Here is a 23,201-nt window from a genome sequence, read left to right on the forward strand (position 1 = left end):
GTCCAAGGGCTTAACGACCCCTCCCCATGGCCACTGCGAGTTAGGGGGCCTGCCTAGGATGTGGTGGGGTTCGGCAGTGGGCTCTGTTGAACTTCTATAAAAAGCTGCATGTGTCCGCAAGTAGGCCCTAGCAAAGCGACTGTGTACCGCTCAAAGCACACAAGCCCAGCAGGAGTGCCAACCGGCACATCAGGTTCGATACCAGTAAGACCCTGATTATTATATACTGGCCACGGCGAACAACAACGGACATGATGCGGATAACGGATCGGATGACAATGATGGGCTGACATTCGTGCTGTTCTGTTCCCTGAGTAAGGAAGGGTGATACCGACTTGAAACGGCGAGCGGGCCAACAGTACGTCTGCCTCCGTCCCGTTAAAACCTTGGCAGGCCTCCGGGTACGTTCAATATTCGCACCAATTAAGGTGGGTTGTAGGCCCAGTTGAGAGCACTCCTGGCTTACGCTGATCCGGCTCTGGACACGAACCCTATGAAGGTACGTGTTCAACCCTCGCTAGGCCTCCCTGCTCGCAAAGATAACCTAGGGATCATAAGCGACTACTACAACGAGTGGAGATAGCGGCCCGGAGTGGGGACCCTGAAGAATGGAAGTAATCGAAATCGAAGTTGAGAAAGAAGTGACAAATCCGTTTGTCAAGAGTGGCTTGGTGAGGACACCGCCGCAGCAAACCCAGCAGGTGCAAAAGCAGCACACGAACGAGCAGCAGGCTCAGCAGCAGGGTCAGCAGCAGTATAGCGCGTGGACGAAACCACCACAACCACCGAGAGTAGAGCCAGCGAAAAAGTTGGTGGACTAGCTGCACGAGTATGTGCATAAGAGAAGTAACGTGCACAAAGACATCAAGGCGTTGGTAATTAAGCTCCAAGGCGCTCTTGGCTCTGCTGTAAAGGAGTGGAAAAACGTAGTGCAGAGAGCAGAAGCTGGGGAGAAGGAGTTGTTAGCGGCGAAAACTGCTTTAGAGGCACGTCGCGCAGCGCAAATGCAAAGGGCAGAAGCCGACACAGCTACGAGGGAGGTCAACACGGCGAGTAGTGTCCCCCCTGGGGTGCAGTCCACGCCCTTCTTCACACCAAAGAGGCCAAGGGCATCGCCTGGAGATGTTAGACCAGGTGGTCCCAAGAGACACAAGGATGCCCGTGTCACTGGAGCTAAACTACCACCAGAAGCAACCGACGCGGTAAACAGCCGCACTGAATGGCAGGTCGTCGGCAAAAAAAAGGAGAAAGCGAGCAAAAAAAAAACCCGCCCAAAAAACGTAAGGTCGTCAGGACGAGGAATAAGAGCGAGGCTGTCATCGTCAAAGCGAGCGACGACTCGTACGCCGAAGTCCTACGCGCTATGCCGATGAACCCGGATCTTAAGGAGCTAGGGGAAGACGTGCAAAAGGTCAGGCGCACTCGTAATGGTGAGATGCTTCTCGAGCTGAAAAGAAACCCCAAAGCAGGCAGCATCTCGTACAAGGAGCTTACCGAGAAAGCCCTCGGAAACAAGGTGGACGTAAGAGCCTTGTGCCCGGAAGCGACTCTCCGGTGTAAAGATCTGGACGAGATTACTACGGAGGAGGATGTAAAATTAGCCCTGAAGGAGCAATGCGAGCTAGGAGAGGTCCAGATGACCATCCGTATCAGGAATGGACCTGACGGCACCAAGGTAGCCTCAATTAAGCTGCCAGTAGATGCAGCTAATAAAGCGTTGAAAGTGGAGAAAATACGTGTGGGTTGGTCTGTGTGCCCACTGAGCGTTTCCCAGCTACCGGACGTGTGCTTCAAGTGTCTGGGTTTTGGTCACTTCGCACGGAACTGTCAAGGGCCGGATAGGAGCAAACTATGCAGAAGGTGTGGCGAGGAAGGTCACAAGGCAAAGGATAGCACGAAGCCTCCGAAATGCCTAATTTGCGCTGCCACGGGGGATAACAAACATCCTACAGGCGGTAGCAGATGCCCGGCCTTCAAACGAGCGAGTGCAACGAAGTCCCAGTGGAGGTAGTGCAAATCAACCTCAACCACTGTGATACGGCACAACATCTTCTGCGGCAATCTGTTGCGGAACATAGATGCGATGTTGCGATAATTTCGGAGCCATACCAAATTCCACCCGGAGATGGAAACTGGACATCAGACGGAGCCAAAACAGCAGCGATATGGGCAGTGGGAAAATACCCCATTCAAGAAGTGGTGCACTGCGCAGATGAAGGGTTTGTTATAGCCAAAATCAACGGAGTCTTCATCTGTAGTTGTTATGCACCTCCACGATGGACGATCGAACAGTTCAACCGGATGTTGGACAAACTAACGGAAGAGCTAACCGACCGAAGACCAGTAGTAGTAGCTGGTGACTTCAATGCCTGGGCGGTCGAATGGGGCAGCCGCCTCACGAACTCAAGGGGAAGCAGTCTTCTGGAGGCCCTAGCTAAGCTGAACGTAGATCTTGCCAATGACGGTACCACTACCACCTACCGTAAGGATGATCGAGAGTCCATCATAGATGTCGCTTTCTGCAGCCCGGGAATGATAAGGAGCATGGACTGGAGAGTGTGCGAAGAATACACCCACAGCGATCACCAAGCGATCCGGTATTGTGGTGGACGCGACTCGCAGGTGGAATCAAGCAGAACGCAGTTTGGTGAGCGAAAGTGGAAAACAGAGAACTTTAACAAGGACGTATTTGTGGAAGCACTGAGGCTCGAGCGCAACACAATAAACCTCAGCGCGGAAGAGCTGACTGCAACACTATCACGTGCGTGTGATGCAACCATGCCTAGAATGGGAAAACCCAGAAATGAGCGACGTCCGGCGTACTGGTGGAATTCGACGATCGCTGACCTGCGGGCACGTTGTCTACATGCCAGGAGAAGGATGCAGAGAGCTAGAAACAGCGGCGAAAGGGAGGAAAGAAGGTTGCCCTATAGAATAGCAAGAGCCGCACTCAACAAGGCAATCAGGCTCAGCAAGAAAGAGTGTTTAGAAGAGCTGAACAACAACGCCAACGAGAATCCGTGGGGTAATTCCTATAAGATGGCCATGGCAAAGATGAAAGGTCCAGCAGTTCCACCGGATAGGTGCCCGGAAAGGATGAAAACTATAATCGAGACCCTGTTCCCGAAGCATGAGCCTACGATATGGCCGCCAGTACTGTACGACGTACAGGATGTCCGCGGCGACGAAATCCGAGTATCAAACGAGGAGCTGCTTGCTGTAGCGAAAGCCTTACCGGTGAAGAAGGCTCCAGGCCCGGACGGTGTTCCAAATGTGGCCCTTAAAGCTGCGATTCTGGAGAATCCAGACATGTTCAGGACTACATTCCAAAAATGCATGGAGGATGGTAGTTTCCCTGACATCTGGAAGCGGCAGAAGCTGGTGCTGCTACCAAAGCCAGGCAAACCACCCGGCGATCCATCAGCATATAGGCCTATATGCTTGTTGGACACAGTCGGAAAACTGCTGGAGAGAGTGCCGGGGAACTCTCCGTCGGTGTAGTCTAGATCTTTCATCGGGGATTAGACGAGTAGATCGTAGCGTAGCACCGTTAAGATAGTCGGGGCACCAGTGAACCGGAAGCCATCCTCAAACCGGCATCATTGGATCGACCCAGGCATCCTTACGGTCGGGCCGTAGACGGGTATCGAAAACGTCGGTTTCGGGAGAACTTCCATCGTCGGGGAACTCTCTGTCGGTGTAGGCTAGATCCATCACCGGGGACTAGTCGAGCAGACGCCACAACACCGATTCGAGTCGTCGGGGCATCAGCGAACCGGACGCCATGCTCCAACCGGAATCGCAGAGCAGACCTCGGCACTCCTTCGGGTGTCCCGCGTGGCGTAAAAGGGGAAACTCTCAGTCGGTGTAGGCTAGATCCATCGTCGGGGATCAGACGAGTAGTGCGGCGCGACGTAGCGGCATTGGGTTGTCGAAGCGCCAAAGGTGGATCGAGAGGGATAAAGATAGAAACTCAGGAGCTCATTTTCTCCCAAACGAAGAAGTGCATGAGCACAGCCTCCCCCGAAGTATTGAGCTTAGCTTAGTTCCGGGGGGATCAAGGCAAGATGTCCAATGTGTTATAGTGGGTAAGGTTCAGCCAGTCCCACTCGCTGGTTCACAATAGCGGTAACTTGTCAACTACTGAGCGCGTGAACTGGGAAAGTACATAAGTAGGTATTTCACCTTGTAAAAAAAAATAAAAAAAAACACACACACACATTGCATTTGTCGGAATTTGTGGGGTGCCGGCAATCTTCCGCTACATGAAAAATCATAGATCATTCAATCTTAAGTTTATACTTTCTCTTCAGTTCATTTTGATATGGTCTATGATAAGCTACCTAGGGTATATTTGCCTAAAATGAGGTTATTGATCGAAACACTGAAATTGGATGAAAAGTATTAAAAATGATATAGTTTTCTGGTTCCGAGTAAACAAAACAACTGGCTGCAATTAGCGCATATGGCGATCAAGGAGATTACTTTTCACCCCACTTAGCTTATATCAAAAAACGGCTTTTCCTAACAAAAAAAATGCCGTGAGACTTACAGTAGGTTTTCAATTATTTACTAAACCATTATTATCGGTAGCTGAAACAACTTAAACAAAACAATCTTGGTTTCTTCAACTTGCTACTTCGTGACAGAGAGATTAAATAATTAATCAGTGAGAAACTTTAGCGTATCAGAATTTCGTATACAACCAAGCTATCAAAGCAAAGAACATCGTTTCACTCTTTAATTCTTAATCAGTCTTTCTTCTGTTCAGTCATTCGCGGTTCCTTTGATTGAGAATTCAGTTACTCAGTCAGCTGTCCCTATCATCCAACGAGAGATGTCAACAAAACAGGCCTGGCAGCAGCGGAAATACATCACCAGATCAGCTCGCTCCACGATAGTCTTTTTTTTTTCAGAAAGGATTTTATATGCTTTCTTCTGAAACAGGCCCGGGTTTTTGTTCGAGATAGTATAGTATGATGTTCACATGGTCAAACAGACGATAAAAGCAACTCACGCAATCAGTGCTGAATTGTAATGCTGAGTGTTTATATTTTACAGGCAATATTTGTTAATTTGTTCTTCAGGCTGATATTCTCGAATCTGATGCACTGCATTCCATGGAGAAAGTTACCCATCCACCAAGATTAGTGGTCCACCTCTTTTGGTCCGAATAGTGGACCCATTTTCACTGTTCCCATTTGACAGAACACATTTGCATGTAAATTACAAAATACCACTCACATTCCGTTGGGGTTTTCGTTGGCGCTGTGTCAACATTCTGGTCCCAGATAATATGCTGTTAGATGTCATTTCTGCTTTCTTCTTTTTTACGCAAGATTATCGTATCCTTCCATTGACAAAAGCTACCCCCAGTTCAATTGCTGCTACGAGCGGAACAAAGTTGAACAGTTAATTCGCGAGGTCTCGTTCCGATACAGAACGACTGTCCGATTCACCAAAGCTACGAAAAGAGATGAAAGAAAATGACCTAGATTATATCCTCAAAGAGCTTCCGCGCTCCTTTCAAGTTAATCGAAAAATATTGACGGTAGGGAAAAAGAAATAAAAAAAATCCACTTTGGTCAAGTTGAATTTTTTATCGTTGCCTAGCAATTACTGTGCCCTCCATGCTTCAGATGAAACTAATGCTTTTCCTGACAAATGAGTTGGATCCGAAATACAGTTTTTGATTCATGAGATCGAAAGTTACAGGTCTTTTCCATCGTATCCAAGCTACTCAGTTACTTAAAAATAACGAACGAAGTACATAAAAAGAGATACATCAAAAATGAAAGGAAATGAATTTTGCCGTAACGTGACATCTTTTGTGCTTTTTGTACGAAGAGAGTGCTAAATAATACTTCGTTCGTATTTTGGTATGTTCAACGGTGTCGTCGTCCTGCCAACAATGAAAATCAATATCTTCATAAATATTTAAGAAAAGCTTACAATGCCTTCGTCCTTTGTTATAAATCCTGCTACGCGACATTCGTCATGGAAAATGTGTCCGTGAAACAGAGATGATCCAGGTAAAATGAACAAGTTAGGAACAACAACAACAAAATGCTGTAGCTTAGCTAAAACGAACAGAATTTCAAAATTGAATCATCGTCATCACTCGTGTTCGGAACGAATGATTTCGGACAGTTTTGAATTAAGCTTATTTAGAGTAAACCGTTTAACCCGATTTTCCTTACAGCTAGCCCACATGTACGATTGAGATATGAAAAGGTACAAGGCCCGGTCCGCGCGAAAATCATCAGCGTAGAAGAAAAATTGTGTAACACTAGAGAGCAACTGAATTGATGGACTTCCCTTACCGAAAAAAAAGGAAAAAGCAACGTATACCTTAGGCTGTGAATTCAATTTAGAACTCACGAGCATTACATAGCATCAGAAACACGTTCCTTCCGCCAAGACCGGACGTATTTTGAGAAATTTAATATAAAGTTTACGTTGATGCTGATTAACACCGCGAATTACGTCCTCGTTTAGTCACGGTTTTGGCAGTTTCGCTGCGTACAGCGGAAAAGTTTCCCGAGTGAATTTGAATTACGAAACAATATTTGTTTCAGAATTTTGCAAGCAGCCATTAAGTGACTGAAAAAATTTAAAAAAATTTCTGTGCATATTAGATATTGAAGCTTGTCAGTCAACGTTGTTTACAAAGAGCTACTGAGTTCTGAACTAAACTGGTGTACTAAACGAAAACTTACTAACTTAATCTTTAATTGTTCAAGTAATTATTATTAAAGCAACTGTTCGCATATGCTTCATTCTATTTTAATTTATTTAGTGGAAAGTCAAAATTTATGCTTAGGACGCATAACCATTCATATTTCCTTTACGTTTCTTATTGGACTCGTCAGTGTATAACCGTTTATGTTAAACTAGCATGCCACACACCAGTACAATATCAACCACATAGCAATCGTAATAATTTTGCTTTTTGCAGAACTGCGGTGCAAACTTAAGTGGCACAAACATAACGTTTGATAAGCGGTTTATGCTAGATGGCATAAGCTGTTATGCATTGACAAGTCGAAGACGAAACGTAAAACGTATAGCTAGCTACCTAGCCAAAACTTGTTTCGTCCGAGACGTCTGATTCGACATTACACATCTGTGTAACAGCAAAAAGTGTTTTGCAAATAGTAAGGGAGAGTGTTCGATTACCGACACCCTTTTATTTTAAGCTCATAACTTCTGACTTAGTGCAAATTATGTGGACATCTATACATCAATAGAAAGCTAAAGTCCCTAGCTAACAACTGATTAAGAACCTAAGTTGATTCATTTGATAGAAAAAAAAAATCAATTTAGTAAAGCGATAAATTTTGGCCATTTCAAAAAAGGTGTTCGGCACCACAAGAAATTTTACTAAAAATGGAAAAAATATAAGTAATGACTGATGTTATTCAAAGAAAAAACAGAATTTTTGTTTTTAGAAGCGTTTTGAACAAAAGTCTTTATTGTCCGATGGTGACTTCGCCTTGGCTCTTTTGGTGGATGATTTGTAAGGTGGAGCCTTTGGTGTTGATTTGGCCGGTCTTCCACGTTTTTTCACTCTTCTCTAACCACTTGTGCAGTTGTTTATTCGTTTTCATTAGTTTGTTTCGAAATGCGTGGACTTTCAGCAGAACAACGTCGTAAAATTGTGTACAAATGGTGCACAGAACGCGGACTGTCACTGAGAAAGATAGCAAAAATGGAAGGAGTAAGTGAAAAAGCCGTGCGAATTGTAATCAGTAAGTTTGGTGAGGATAACATCTTTGAGGATAAACCGAAAACAGGTCGAAAAAAAGGTCCTGCTAACCCTCACTTGGATAAACGTATACTGAAGGCGTTCGAGCAAAAGAAGGAGGTTTCAGTTCGGGATGTGGTCAAAAAAGTGGGCACTTCGAAGTCAAATGTTTTTCGTGCTAAAGAACGTTTGAATCTTCGAACCTATAAGAAGCAGAAACAACCAAAACGTAGTCCGAAACAAGAAGCATCGATCAGGCCGAGGGTTCGAAAGCTGTACAATACGATTCTTGCTGGAAATTTGAACTGCATAATCATGGACGACGAAATCTGCGTGAAACTCGATTACAAATCCTTGCCGGGACCACAATATTATGCCGTGAGAGAAGGGCAAGTATAAGACCAGTCCGAGACATCGATTGAAGTCGAAAAGTTTGGTAAGAAAGCTATGGTTTGGCAAGCAATTTGTAGCTGCGATAAGATTTCGAAACCCTTCATCACCACTGCTTCAATGAACAGCGAAATATACATCAAGGAATGTTTACAAAAACGACTTCTACCCATGATTAGAAGCCACAAGGATCCTGTTGTGTTCTGGCCAGATCTTGCTTCTTGCCACTACTCGAAATCAACGGTAGAATGGTATACTACCAAAAATGTCACTTTCGTCCCAAAAGAGATGAATCCACCAAATTGCCCACAACTTCGACCAATTGAGGAATGTTGGGCATTAACGAAGGCATATCTTAGGAAACATGTCTCGGCAGCCGAAACCATTCAACAGTTCGAAAAAGATTGGAAAAAAGTGTCAAAACTTGTCGCCAAGAAGTCTGTACAGAATTTAATGAGGAACGTTCACAAGAAGGTGAGCCAGCTAGTCTACAATGGCTAAGTAGCAAATGTTGAGAATAATATCCTGTTGTTGTAGTCTATTATTATCAATATATCGAATAAAATTCGAATATCTAACACTTGTGAATTATTTACAGCGAAATCAAAATGCATCCATACTTTCTGGAACAGTCTTTAGATATTCATCGCCGTACTCTTCGTTTGCACCCATTTCTTAGAATACCTTCATCTAGAACTAAGTACGGTTATTACAAACCTTTGACTAGTATGTGCCTCCTATTTAATAATTGCTGCAATGTATTTGACCTTCATCATTCTCGTAATGTTAAAAAAAAGCTGTTCCTCAGTTATCTGTCTCGATAGGTTCTAGTAACTAGAATATTATGTTTAGTATGAGTTTTATCTTATATCATTGTATAATTTCTAGGTTTCAGTTTTAAGTTATTATGTATTATTTGGATCATTGTAATCTGGAAGAGGAAGTTTTATGCCTGTTGGAGAGAAAGCTAAACTGGGCATTAACCTGTTCCACAATAAACAATAAACAATGCATGCCGTCGATGCATGAAATAGAGTCAATTGCAATATTTTCTGTGATGAAAGAGAGGTTTATCTAAATACTATTTCAATACTGTTCGATAATGGAGAATGAGTATCGTTAGTAATTACTTCAGTCATCCAAAGCACGTATTGTAACGAATAGTTCTCTGTCACAATTACAGTGATCTCCGACAGATTACCTAGCCTTTGACGAATTTGATATGGGATGTTTTTGAAGCGGAAAAAAAATTTACAATTCTAATATTTCAACGTCGTATTAAGTAAAGACTGTATTAACAAGGTTCATCTCCGTCATTCCAGGGACTTGAACGGCCCTTGTTCCTCCTGCTTCATTCCCTGTTCGGACAGGATAATTTGAAAGTTTTTTAAATCATGCCGCAGTTACACGACAGTTTTACCCATCTACTTAAAAGTCCGAAACTGAAGTGTGTTGCTTGAAATAATCAGATCAAGATTTTTAATTCGTGGTCCAAAGCAGGTATTGCTAAATGATGAAATTCATGCACATTGTTTCGCGCTACTTAATCTGGTTGCCTTCTGAATCGTGTTCTCACTTGTACCAGAGTAGCTTAGTCAGTCCACGGTAAGGAGAAGATTGCTTGTTCTTGGCGCTACTTCTAGTGATTTTTTGTCGCAAATTTTCGTTTCTCCTGCAATTTATTTACGCAATCATTCCAGCGCTGCTGAAACATTTCAATGCCACTTTTGAATAACGGTTTATCTTCTGCCTCAAAATAGGTCCCAGTTTCAGCGATAACCTCTTCATTCGTGCGAAATTTCTTGCCGAAGAGCATTTTTTTCAAGTCTGCGAACAACCAGTAGTCGCAGGGAGCCAAAAAACGGCGAATACGGTGGATGTGGGAGCAATTCTAAGTTCAATTGATGTAGTTTTGTCATTGTTTTGATTGACTTGATCTTGATGAAACAAATTTTGTTTTTCTTTGCCCTATGCGGTCGTTTCTTTGCAATTTCAGCCTTCAAATATTCACTGTTTCCATGTTTCATCCATTGTTACATATTGACGCAAAACTTCCAATTTGTTACGTTCAAACATGGCCAAACACCGCTCAGAATCATCAACACATTCTCGTTTTTGGTCAACAGTGAGCAAACGCAGCACCCACTTTGAACAGAGATTTCTCATAGTCAGTCAAATGCTCATGCAATATAAAGCCAACACGTTCTTTTGCTATCTTTACTATGTAACTCACGCAACTTCACTTTTCTATCATTCAAAACGATTTGGTGGATTTTTTTATGTTTTCTGGCGTTACTGACTCATTTTGACGTCCACTGCGTTCTGCATCATCGGTGTCTTTTCGACCAGGTTTGAAGTCAGCAAACCAACGTTTTATTATTGTTTCTGATGGAGTGGAGCCTCCATAACACTTTTCAAGCCTTGAACGGTATTTTCTCATTAAAAAACAGTGTAATATTATAACACGAAATTGTGTTTGATTTATTATTCTGAAAATAAAAAAAAGTAACGTCATTCTTAGCACAATAACTCACAAACTAATGAGTAGAATGTCATGAAATTTCAACAGCTGTCTTTCAATGGTTAGTATTTACTGAAAAACGTGCTTAATCCACCTAGCAGTGAGATGGTACCTTTTTTTATCAATCCGCATGTGTTTTTTGCATGAATATTCTTCGGTGTTTCAGTTTTCATAACATTATTTTAATGACCGTCGTTTTAAGCTGCAATTTGACATTTTAATCGCTCATTACTCTATCTAAAAGTGGGACAATCGATTAAACATTCCATCATATGTCGAAGTAAGTTCCACTTTAGAGTTTACGGTAATTTGAAGTACTTCCAGAGCTGGTATTCAGGAACCAGCATAACCCAAACCGATTCGTATGGCCATATGACGAATAAATTGCAATAGTTTTGAGTCCAACTTTCAAGCTTTTCGGGATTATCATTTTCTATATCGGTTTGAATTTTAAAAATTCATCCTCCTGTAATACCACACGGAACGACCGAAATTAGCTCTGCGCCTAATTCGTATTACTGTTTTTGAATTAGTTGATTTTAACAACAAAATTTTAAAAATAACTATGAAATTAGTTAAAATTGAGAGTTTACTTTGCCGAAAAAATGTCTTATTTTTAGATAATGTGTTTAGTTGGCGAATATTCTGGACACAAACCAGCAATATTTCAATCCAACACGAAATTCTCATTGACAACTAATTTCGTTATTAAAATCAGAAAATTTGTTTCTATTTATCTATCACCGTCATTACTGAAGAACAGCACAAAGGAAACAAAAATGAAATTTGTTTTATTAACAAGTTTATTAGCCAAAAACTCATGAGAAGTGTCAAAGCAAAACAATCCATTAAAAAGCTAAAAGGGACAGTCTTGTTGAAACTGCTTGCAAATTGTTTTGATGTTTTTCGCATGTGTTACGAGATATAAATTTCTAAACCGATGTTTGTTGTTTTTACGCGGAACAGTGAAGTGAGTTTCGAATGTTGCACTCTAATTGTATATGTCAAATAAAGTATTTTGTATCTTTTAATCTTCCGACTATGCCGTCCGGTGTTTTACTTATATTCGGTTTTTGTTTTCCGAGTGCTCAAAGTTTTCAGTGAGTGAGTCGATTTCGCGAAGTCGAATGAAGAAAACAGTGATTTAGAAGTAAAATTTTCAAAAAGAATGCCTATGGGTGTTATGTTCTTCCAGCATTTATTGCTGTAAGCAGTTTAAATCCATATAATTATGAAAATGTTCTGAATTCGGAAGTACTGCCATCTTTTCAATATGTCATATTCGAACGATTATGTTGCCAAAAACGAACCGTGCTAAAATCGGCCCGAGGCGAAATGTCATGAAAAAGGATGCTGTAGACAGTCTTTTTGGTACTTAGAAACAATTGTATGTAACAGTATTAAAAATCGTGTTTTACGTTGCTCCCAAGCCTTTCTTTGCCATACAGCGCTCAGAACTTCTACTGCTGGAATATGGGGAACAAGTCGCTTACACAAAAATTTTGATATCTCCATTGAAAATGGACGGATTTTAACAATCTATGACTTGTTGGATAGGTATTACCGTGCGGAATCTAAGTCTGAAAACATATTCTGTTTTCAAGGGCAATTGTGACAGATACTGTCTAAGAACTGAAAATTTTTACATATAACTTCGTATAACTCCAAAAGCAAACATCCGATCTCAAAACCATTCAATAGCGTTCAGGGTGACGGGGAGACCGCGACTGGTTTGATCAAAATCGGTCCAGCCATCTCTGAAATCTCGACCTCTTAGTTGACAACACACATACACACACACGGACATTTGCTCAATTCGTCGAACTGAATCGATTGTTATATGACATTCGGCCCTCCGGGCCTCGGAAATTTTTTCGAAAGTTTGAGCGAATTCTATACTTATTTTTTATATATATATATAAAAAAGGTAAAAACGGTTACTGTAATAAAACTAGCGCCACCTATGTGTTAGACCCGGGACTTTTCAGCCCATGTGTTATTCATAAAAATATGTAGAAATTTGTGAATTAAAAAAAAAAGCTGTGCAAAAATATTTGTGGATTTACAGAAAAATCTGTGAATATGGTAACTCTGCTTGAAAGTCCGCGGGGCGCAACCGAGCAAATTTCTAAGCAGTTCTAATATATTGAGTAGCATCTACGCAGCGAGAAAATTCACGGGGAACTTGTTCTGTACTTTATAGCTGTCAAAACCTCCACGTTTATTTTTAAATAACAAGAATGCGCGATTTAAAAATTGCATGGTTATAAATCAACAAAATAAAGTACAAAAACAATATATTGCTAACGACTGGGTTTTGAACCGCGAATCTTTAGATCACAAAGAGTGTATCGATTGAGCCACAAAAGCACAAATGAAAGGGGTCTTGCAAATCAAATGAAAGGAGTAAGTGAAAATTACGTAGTAAACTTGTAAATCTTAATAATTTATGACGGAAAATTCAATTGATAGACCCGTAGTATCTATTTTAAAGTTTACGCTGGATATAAAATTGATCAGAAACAAATTTAATATTAATATGTGAATAAATTTTAGGAAATTTATGTTACACTCAGCGGCAAATTATGTTTAATACAGAAATTCCGTCTTAACTATTTAGTTCAGTATCGAAATTACGTTCCATTGAATTTTAAGTTATTTTTACTGTGTAGGAATTATAGAATCTCGATTTTTCAGAGATGACTTAACACAATGCAAATGAAAGGCCATAAGCACATTCTAAATACGACTTTCGGTTCCAGTATTTATCAATAGGACGGAACTGGGGGCAGTTGGGTGGGTTAAGGTTTTTCGGAACAAACTGGACCCCTTTCTCTACATACCATTCTTGAACGACTTTGCTGTAATGACAGCTTGCCAAATCTAGCCAAAACATTACGGGATGGTCGTGGGATCGAATGAACGGCAAAATTCGTTTTTGGAGACACTCTTTATGGTATAGTTCCGAAGTCATTGTCTTATTTGTAACGCAAACTTTCGTTTTTTCGCCACAGCTGCCCTGCCAAATCATAAATTTTCTTGCAAATTTGTCGGCAAAAACAAATTTAAATTTGGCTGGAACATCCCCCCGAGCCGTTGCCAAGTAAAATTTTGACCTGGAATTTGCCCGAAGTCCGCCTTGACATCGTCCATAAGAAGACACCCGTCGAACTTTTTCAGCACCGGGTCATATAGTTTCCGAGCACGAATTTTGACCACACTATTCTGTTTTATGATCCGATTTGGCTGTTTGCTAGCTCTATGCGACTTGATTCCTTCCCGGAGTTGAGTTCTCCTCACGGTACTATGGGAAGCACCGAATTTTCTGGCCAAATCACGGTCCGACAGATTGATAACGTTTGATAACGCGCCATACGGTATTTCTGGACCACAATGGATTTTCCAAATAACTGTGCATAATTTTTTCCCTTCTTTCGGCTTTCGTGTTGATTGTTTACAAAGTACAGTCGATATGCGGAATGTCAAAAATCATACGTGAAGCTGACAAAATCCCCGACACGTGGGTGCCAAAAACTTCCAAATCCGTCCACCAGGACCGCCACAATATGAGCAAAAGTGTGTTCCATTTCTAAATGAAGCAAGCTTTAGATTCAAGCCGTTAGAACTGACTTCGGATATATTGGTCCTTGGGTTTCGGTTTCTAAAGTACCAGTAATAATGGTCTTATGCTCCAAAAGGGGATTTATTCATTTTTCTCAAAGATGGCTCTACCAATTCTCAAAAAACGGCCATTTTTACAATTTCCAAATGAACGGTGCCATTAAAATCAGTTGAAATTTATCCAGATCCGACTGCAATAAATGTATTTTTTTAAATTTCGGATCAAAATTTTGGCCCGGGCGCAACGTTTTTAGGGGGGCGGCAAACCGATCGTTGGGACCTTTTTCAGCACCGCACGCCATTGATCTGAGATTCGGGCAGCTCCGAAACTGACTTTTAAATCGAGATGCTTATACCAAAAGGTGCTTGAGTACGTTGAAATTGTTTTTCTCTGTTTATTGGTCATTCGATCTTCAGGCAGCTTTTTGGTTGTTTATAAGGAAAAAATAGAAAAAAAAGTTCACACTTCTTTGACCGTTTTCGTATGGTGTCGAATGCAGACTAGTCGTGTTTCTTGAAACAATTCAGCGAACTGATTCGGCCGGTAGGTAGGATTTTAACGCCCGTGCTTACTCAAATTTTCTTGACACAACCGGGGAAAGGATGGCATCCAACCAACGCCAACCATCAAACCATACGTGCATGATTAAACTTCGTACTTAATATATCACATTGAATTTGATAGTCAAATATTGACTCTGCTATATCTAAGCTAGTCAATAGCAAATATTCTATATCTTTTGAGATTAACTTATCCTCATCAATGGTAGCATCTTTATTTAACCCATTCTTTGAAAATCGGAAAACGCCGTTCAAAGAACCGACTCGGGCCATATAGTGGAACACAAGACTTCTACATATTCCGCCCAAATCTTGATTGAAGCTGAAATTCACCTATTAACAAAAGGGCACGTTTCAGTTTCAAAAGGAATGATTTTTTGGCTATACTTCTATAGTTTCAAGCATGAACAGAGAGTCCAGCAACCCGATCGAACAGCAGACTGCTTGCTTCTAACGAAGGCGAATAAAAAACAAGGCGAAAAACTTTTCCACGTCCTCTATAAACGACTGTACATCTCATCATTTCTTTTTATTTGATTGTATTGCTCCGAATAGAACTGAGCCCGGCAATCAAACATTAAAAGTATAATCTCATCATTTTTTTAACTTGCAAACTAGATCCTTATAAATTTCCACCTTACACATATAGTAAATGGATCAGCATAACTTACTCTCACACATGCAGGAAATTATAACGTTACTACCCACGGTTATATTTCATCTATGATATGCCCATCGTCACCGGTTCTGCTGCATACGATATAGCAATTTGCTAAATGCTCATAACTCCCACTACACGCCAAGTAAACAACTGATGGCTACGAGTCCTGGAAGGACCGAGCACCACCTGGCAGCTGGCAGCAGACTGAAGTGCACTGCACCAGAAAGGTTTAATTAATGTAATTTTAGCATTATAACTACTGCGTTTTAGGTGGTGTTATGAAACCAGAGCTGCCATACAATCATATTGCAGTCCTTGACGAGTGTACTCAAATGTGAAGATATGCTTATAAGCACCGTTTGCAGCGATTACACACAGAGAAATAAAACACTCGCTGTGAGCTTGCATTGTTTACCAGCAATTTAATAGATGATTTTTTGCCTTTCTCATAATGACAGGATATGCAATCACTGTGAGAATCGAAATTGCAAAACGGGTGAAAGTGCACCACACCAGTGTCAAAAATATTATCGAGAAGTTCGGTAAGACCCTTTCCATGAAGGATTTGCCCCGATCCGGTAGAAAAACGGGTCCCAGCCAGCCCGGCCGGGACTTAAAAGTGGTTGAGTACATCAGGAAAAACCCATCGGCGTCGATGCGGGATTTGGCCAAGCTGTTCAACACCAACATCGGGATGATTCAACAGATCAAAGTTCGGAACTCCCTGAAAACGTACAAAGAAACAGAAGGTGCCGAAAAAGTCCCTGGTACAGCAAGTTGAGGCCAAAACAAGAGCGCGAAAACTGTATAACCGGATTCTACAGAATAAAGACGGATGCATCCTGATCGACGACGAAACCTACGCCAAGAAAGACTCTCGAGCGCTGCCCGGACCGCAATATAATACGAAATCGGTGTACCAGGACCTGGACGACGCTGACACCACGGTGGCGATGGAAAAGTTTGGGCAGAAGGTGTTGGTCTGGCAAGCAATTTGTATCTGTGGTTTGCGGTCGTCGATTTTCTTCACGAAGGGCACAATTAACGCCAAGGTGTACGAGGAAGTATCTTTGAAGAAGAGAATGCTGCCACTGTACAGAAAGCATAAGGCTCCTCCACTCTTCTGGCCGGATTTGGCTTCAGGCAATGTACAATTCGTGGAAAAGGACATCAACCCACCGAACTGCCGGATCTTCGGCCAATTGAAAGGTATTAGGCAATTGTCAAGCGGTACTTCCGGAAGAAAGGTACGGTGTCCCAAAACATGCAGGAGTTAAAAAAACTAGACAGCTGCCACCAGGAAAGTCACAAAAGTAACTGTGCAGAATTTAATAAAGAATGTCAAGTTCAAAGTGCGAGCGTTTCACAGAAACTAGGATTTTCTTCAATATAATCAGTGAAATGCATAAAAATGTAATTTTTCTACAATATATCGAAAACTGATGTCAAAATATTTTTTTTTTCGCTTTTTTTATTCAATAACCGATGTTGCTAACTACTTTTCGATACAATCCTTACCACAAAAAAAATCAGAAAAAACTTTTGTGTTGATTTTCACGCAATTAAAATTTATTTTGAATGCAGCAAAAAGTACAAGCGTCTGTTTGCTTCGGTATTCGGCACAAAAAGAACGTGGTGCTATTGCACACACACATGACATTTGTCGGAATGACGTATGTGCCTTCTGTCAAAAGCTACGGTGTGGTGCCGGCAACCGAACATCATGCATGTATGTGCGTATGTATGTGCATCTTAAAAAGATATTTTTAACGCTCAATTTTAACGAATATAACTAAATCGATCTCAACAAGATTAGGCTCGTTTGAAAGGTCCTATTGAGTGATTGATCAAGTTCGAAAATCAAATGGCTTTCACTTACGGCTCCAGAGATATAATGATATAAATGACAGGGGCTGGAGTTCACTAGGAGATTGGTAGTATCGATTATCTTTCTCCGAACAGTACCAACCTAGATACCGTGTGGAATCCGGCGGAAAAAAAACTTCACCGAGAATAGATCCACTGCGGTCCTGCTCCCATGTCGTAAAAGGCGACGATTGCAGGAGTTTCTTTTTTCTTTCAGTCATCAGATTTTTTTAACGTTTCAAATCTGATTACTCTATTTTTCTAAATTATCTTTTCATTCAACTTATCAATTTCGGAATAGCTTCGGAGAAAAGTTTTATTTGGTATTTTTTCTTCTTCCATGTTATTGTTTGTCTTCCAAGATTATAAATTGAATGATAATATTCAATTATTGCGCAATCCGTTAAAATTACAATGTTAATAACAGAGATAACATATATCGGTATATTGAATAAACAGTAGGAAACTTATTTACTTGATAAATTAAAAATTTTTCTCAACAGCCGGCTGCCCAGATCAACCAATATAACCACTAATCATTTAAATAAATAATTAAAATAATGAAGTAGAAATAATAAACGATGAAGACGCGCGTGAAATCTGTAAACCTTTGTTGAATAACTTATATGATGATTTGATATTATGATGGTTGTAACGACTGGAAGATGAGTTTATATAAGTATTGACGGCTTTCTCAGTCCCAAATCAGCAGGCAAACGATTTAATTTTTAAATTGCCCGACGTTTCGGCCGTTTTTGATGGCCTTTGTCACTGACCGTTGTGAAGCAAGTGTACACCCAGAGAGTCTGTGACTGTTATCGACTACCAAATGCAAATATCTGCGAAGCAATTAAAGCCGTTTAAAATTGTTGAACTTCTTACCGTTGGCAATCAACGTACTCGACAAAAACGAATTGACTAAATTTCCCTTGAAAAAGGCCATTAAAAACGGCCGAAACGTCGGGCAATTTAAGAATTAAATCGTTTGCCTAGTGATTTGGGACTGAGAAAGCCGTCAATACTTATATAGATTTGATATTATATTGATAACTTATAGCATATGCCACAACAATGAATCAACTATTTTGTCTGAATCCTATTCACTCGTTTATTTGTATTTAAAGTTTTCCTACAGTTTCAACGAATAAGAACTGTGAATCAATACTTTCCGGGACATCAGTATCTAATATTGTTCAAACGTTTACTCGAGAAATCTGTAAGTTTTGTGGTGCATCCGAGCATCTTGGAACCGGAACATACCGAGTCGCGCGCGAATACTATCATTTTTACAAACAAATATCCATTGCCCATGACACTTGTGGAGTGCGCAGTAGTATATACGGCATCCAGTAACAACAAGTGTTGAACTAACATCTCTTCCTAGTCCTTAGTCGATCTTCGTTCGCTCCTGGCCGGTGCCGGTTCTGATCAAAGAACTCTGGGATTACCAGAAAATGTACATTGAAGGATGATTTACCAGTCCCAGGTCTGGTTATCTAGGAATTCTCTGTACAATTTCACCTAATCCCGATCAGTAATGGAGTAGAAACCAGGGGTGGTCGTTTAAGCTCAAGATATATAATGATAGAAACGACCTAGCCGACAGAACCCTTTTTTCCTTAAACTCAATTTTTCTGATGATAGCTAAACCGAATTCAACAAACTGTGATTCGTTTTAAAGCTAGTTCAAGTCCGGATTGGCGGTTAAATTTATAGGGTACTGGTCTTGAAAGCCACTTGTCGTATGTTATATCCCCGACCTGGAAGGATTCTTAGTGTCAGTAGGATCGTAGCTCCAGTAATGCAATGATTTTGTACGCTAAGAATCGGTTGCGAGGTCTGTTGAAATAGAAGGAGAAATTCCACAAAATAAAAATGTAATACCAAGACTTTTTAGGGCCATCGATAAAGTTCGAATATCAAATGACTGTCACATCTGGTTACAGTATGAGTGACATAACCAACAGAATGCACTTTTTTTCGCTCCGCTCGAAAAATGTTCCAATGAGACTGTATCAATGATAAGAGAAAAGCATTATCATACCACTAGATGGATTCAAAATAAGGTTTTTACCGCTCAATTTCCTCAAAGATGGTTGAACCGATTTCAACAAAATTAGTATCGTTTAAAAACTAATTCTGAGCCTTTGAATAAGTTTAAAGAGCAACTGGCTGTGATTTCTGGTTTTGGAGTTATAATGGTATAATTGACGTAACCGACGAGACGAATTGTCTTTTCACGGCTCAATTTTGACGTAGGACTACGTTGTTCTCTACTATGCTCTCCTGGGTGCACTTTCAAAATTTCACGACATTACTCCAGATTTAATTTCTGAATAACTGTTTCCCTGATTGAGTATTTTCTCTAGTTCTTTCACCAAGCAAATGGAAAAAGATGTAAGATTGTAGATAATACCACGTTCATTACGAAAACATTGTTTAAATCATTAAACACGAAAACATCAAAATCAACCGAATCTATAAAAAGACCCTGTTGCTTCAGTCTATGACATTCCATGAACGAAGACGTGTGCGCAGAGCGCCATCTATGTCAAGGTTATGGCACTACACCCAGCATTATTCAACTGGTTCTTCAATCAATGACGAATATGAGGTTCCGTTCCTCAAGCCTAAACGCAGAAAAAATAACAACTAGTTCATCTGTGAGCATATCTGCTGTTGGCCATTCGCAGTGTGAACTTCGCTTGAAAAAAAAAGTGATTGCATCATTTTGCTGATAGTCGTTTGCATTGGAGAAAAAGAAAACGAAAAGTGGACAACAGTTGAGAAAATTATACAAAATCAGCCGTTTTGATGGCTCTAAATGTTATCTAAAAAGCTATTAAGATTGCTTCTTAGCAAATCGCAGGTAACAATCATCAGTTAAGTGCAAATCTTGAATAATTTGATTAGCTTTTTGCACTTTTCTATCAGCTTTCATTTTGCCGCATCGCGTTCGAGAAAAATGTTCCGAAAAGTGTTTAATATCGTTGCGAATTCCACAGTTTGGTTCTTCTGAATGCCAGAAATGAAACCCGGCAGCATTTTAATAGTTTCTTTCACTGAAATATGCAAACGCGAAACGTTATAATCAACATAAAAATTCTATTTGTTGCTATTTTTGCGACCGTTGGGACAGCCCCTTTGTGAAAAAGCAACAAACGAAATCCACTGTCCTAAACTGCCACCCTATTTCCTAGAATACGAACGCAATCTTTTGAAACCGAATGGCCTTTTCAATACAATAAATCTTAAACGGTCAAACGGTATCAAATCGATTGCTATCTATACAAATCTCGAATGCAATCCTACGTCAACCTCGCGGTTGTGTCTCTGGTATAACCTATTCCGAATTTTTTCAGAGATGTTATGGTATAAGTAACATAAACGAAAAAAACGCTTTTTTGCATCCTTTTTGTCGTGAATACGACTTACTTTACTATGGGGTGCCTTTTTAAAATTAGCCATATGGAAGAATGAGCAAAACTTAATCGTGAATATCTCGACTTGTATTAATGGTAGCAACATAATTCTTTCACCATTTCATCAAAAATATGATCAGGGATTTAGGATAATATGTTGAACAGTATGAAATAACCACAAACAACTCAAAAATTTTCTCAAACTTTGACAACAACGCAGAAAACTCTTTACTTTCGCTTGGGTTTTTTTGCGCAAGGACGACGATTTTGAGGTAGTCAGACACATACTTAAGTTCTTTATTTCATCAATATGTTTTTAAAAAATATTACACATTGATTCACCTGTCAGTCTTAGGACCGAACTGTTTCACTTCTTAAATCGAACTAACTATCTTGTCCTGCCTGAATGTTCGTTAGACCTGACTACATAGCCCTAAACTATTGATTCAGCGGTTATCCTGTCCGAACATGTCGAATCGTCGATGCGGCGTGGTGGTTTCGGCTGATGCAATTACTAATGGTTCCTGGCTGATGCAACCACGGTGGCCGGATGTCTGCTGCGATGTCAGCGGTTCAATAATTGGTAACAGGGTGGTTGACATCTCTACGCGTTGGATACACTGGCGTCTTACTGCTGGCGCGTACTTTGCTGAGGTCTGTGCGTACGGGCCATATGCTATTCGGGTTCGTCCATAACTTCCCCCTTCTTAGATTGAACCGTCTCGGTTCAACCCTGATTGTGAGCTGTCTGCAACTTTGTCTATTGGAATTCGAATGATTAGTTTCAGCTTAAGTTTGTAGATTTCTCTTATGATGAATGTAACGAAGGTTATGACGAAACATGTGATTAAAACTATGGCTCCAATGTTAAATACTCTGGTCCTTTTTGTAATGGTTTCTAGATGCTCTAGCTTATGACGGTTATGTACGTGTAACAGTTCCAAATTGGTGATGGGCTCAGATATTAATTCTGATTCATTTACGTGCACTAAATGGAGTGAAAGGATAGTGGGTTTGGTTTTTCCTTTGAAAATCTTGTTGTTGAACTGCGTTCCATTGAGTTTTATGGAGCAATTTTCGAATGACACAAGGTATGTTCCTGTCAGATTTCTTGATCCAAAACCACAACTGTTCTGCATAAGTGTTGGTTCAATGGAGTTTTTTATCAGTACTCCAAGGTTTTCGATTGATTTGAACTTCGAGAGCGTTGATGGCTTTGTAAAAGTACAAGTACCAGGATTTCCTCGTAATATTGGATGGAGACATTTGTCGTTGGATATGTTGAAGAGATTTTGTATGTCACAAATACTGTTTTTCTCAATGTTATTGCATGGATGTTCTACCAGATACGATCCGTTGTTGCCAACAATAGCGTTGGTAGCGTTTATTGCGATGATTTTGCCGTTTATGGGAATGGTTTCTATATGAAGTTGTACATATTCTCCTCGTCTAAGCTTGGGAATTTTGATGAGGACTATTATGTCTGAATTGTTATGAAAAGCTACAGGTTCCAGAAACTCATAAGTTTGATCGTAGCTTTCAATTGATATGCCTTGTGATTCCAACAGTTGCGTTGCAAATTCCAGTTCTGGAGGTTGTAAGAACGTTTTTGATATTATACCAAGTTTCGATAGTTGTATTGATTCGAAGATTGTCATCAGCTGGTGGTGGATCATGTCGATGTTGAAGATGATGCTGTGTACGTGTAGAATGTGTTTCCAGTCGATTGGCCTGTCTAAACTCAACCTAGCTTGTTTTATGATGCTATCAATTTCTATAGATTGTCTATAAGCTTCTTTTGTTAAATTGTTAATCCTGCTTTCAAATAACTCATTTACTCTGACCTGTTCATTGTTTTCTGTAATTAAAGCATTGTTTGAATATTTCAAAGATTCCAATTGATTTTCAATTTTGAGTAAATCTTCATTATCAAGGTTTCCCGTTATCATTTTTATAGTAGATCCAAGAAAATTGAGAGATCTTTTTGTTTTCCTTCGTTTTATAGTTAGATTTTCTAGTACAAAATAAGCTTGGCTATGTTTTTGTTTTAAAATGTTGACTATTTCGATAATATTTGGATTTTCTTCTAGTTTGTTGATAATTGTTTTATATTGTTTTAAGATAATTCTAAATGGATACAGATTGAATTTATGAATTAGCGTGTGGAAACCTTCTTTTAAAAAAACGGGTTTGGTTTTGAAAGCAACAATGCCTGGATTGTTGTTTAGTTCGATTATTTCTATGTCAGAAGGACTGATGAAATCGCACCACAGAAGTATGATGCAACAATAAATTATAGTAACTCTGGGTGTCATCTTCCAGCTGTAAAGAAACATTAAATTGAAGACAAAAAAATGGGATTATTAATTATTGTTAGGGTAAAATATTTCGTTTTCGTTTTAGCTTAGTTTT

The 23,201-nt window shown here is 40.2% G+C and overlaps 2 protein-coding genes across 3 annotated transcripts in view; both read left to right on the forward strand.

Moving 5' to 3' along the window:
* LOC131438760 (G-protein coupled receptor dmsr-1) overlaps positions 1 to 23,201 on the forward strand; it is a 475,110-nt gene that overhangs the window by 155,523 nt on the left and 296,386 nt on the right. The window lies entirely within an intron of this gene.
* On the forward strand, positions 609 to 3,501 carry LOC131434189 (uncharacterized). Its single transcript, XM_058600844.1, has 4 exons — positions 609 to 791; positions 843 to 1,202; positions 1,286 to 2,007; positions 2,079 to 3,501. The coding sequence occupies exons 1-4, from the start codon at positions 609 to 611 to the stop codon at positions 3,499 to 3,501; spliced, it is 2,688 nt and encodes an 895-aa protein (XP_058456827.1).

The sequence above is a fragment of the Malaya genurostris genome, chromosome 3 (assembly GCF_030247185.1).
Source record: "Malaya genurostris strain Urasoe2022 chromosome 3, Malgen_1.1, whole genome shotgun sequence".
Lineage (NCBI taxonomy): Eukaryota > Metazoa > Arthropoda > Insecta > Diptera > Culicidae > Malaya > Malaya genurostris.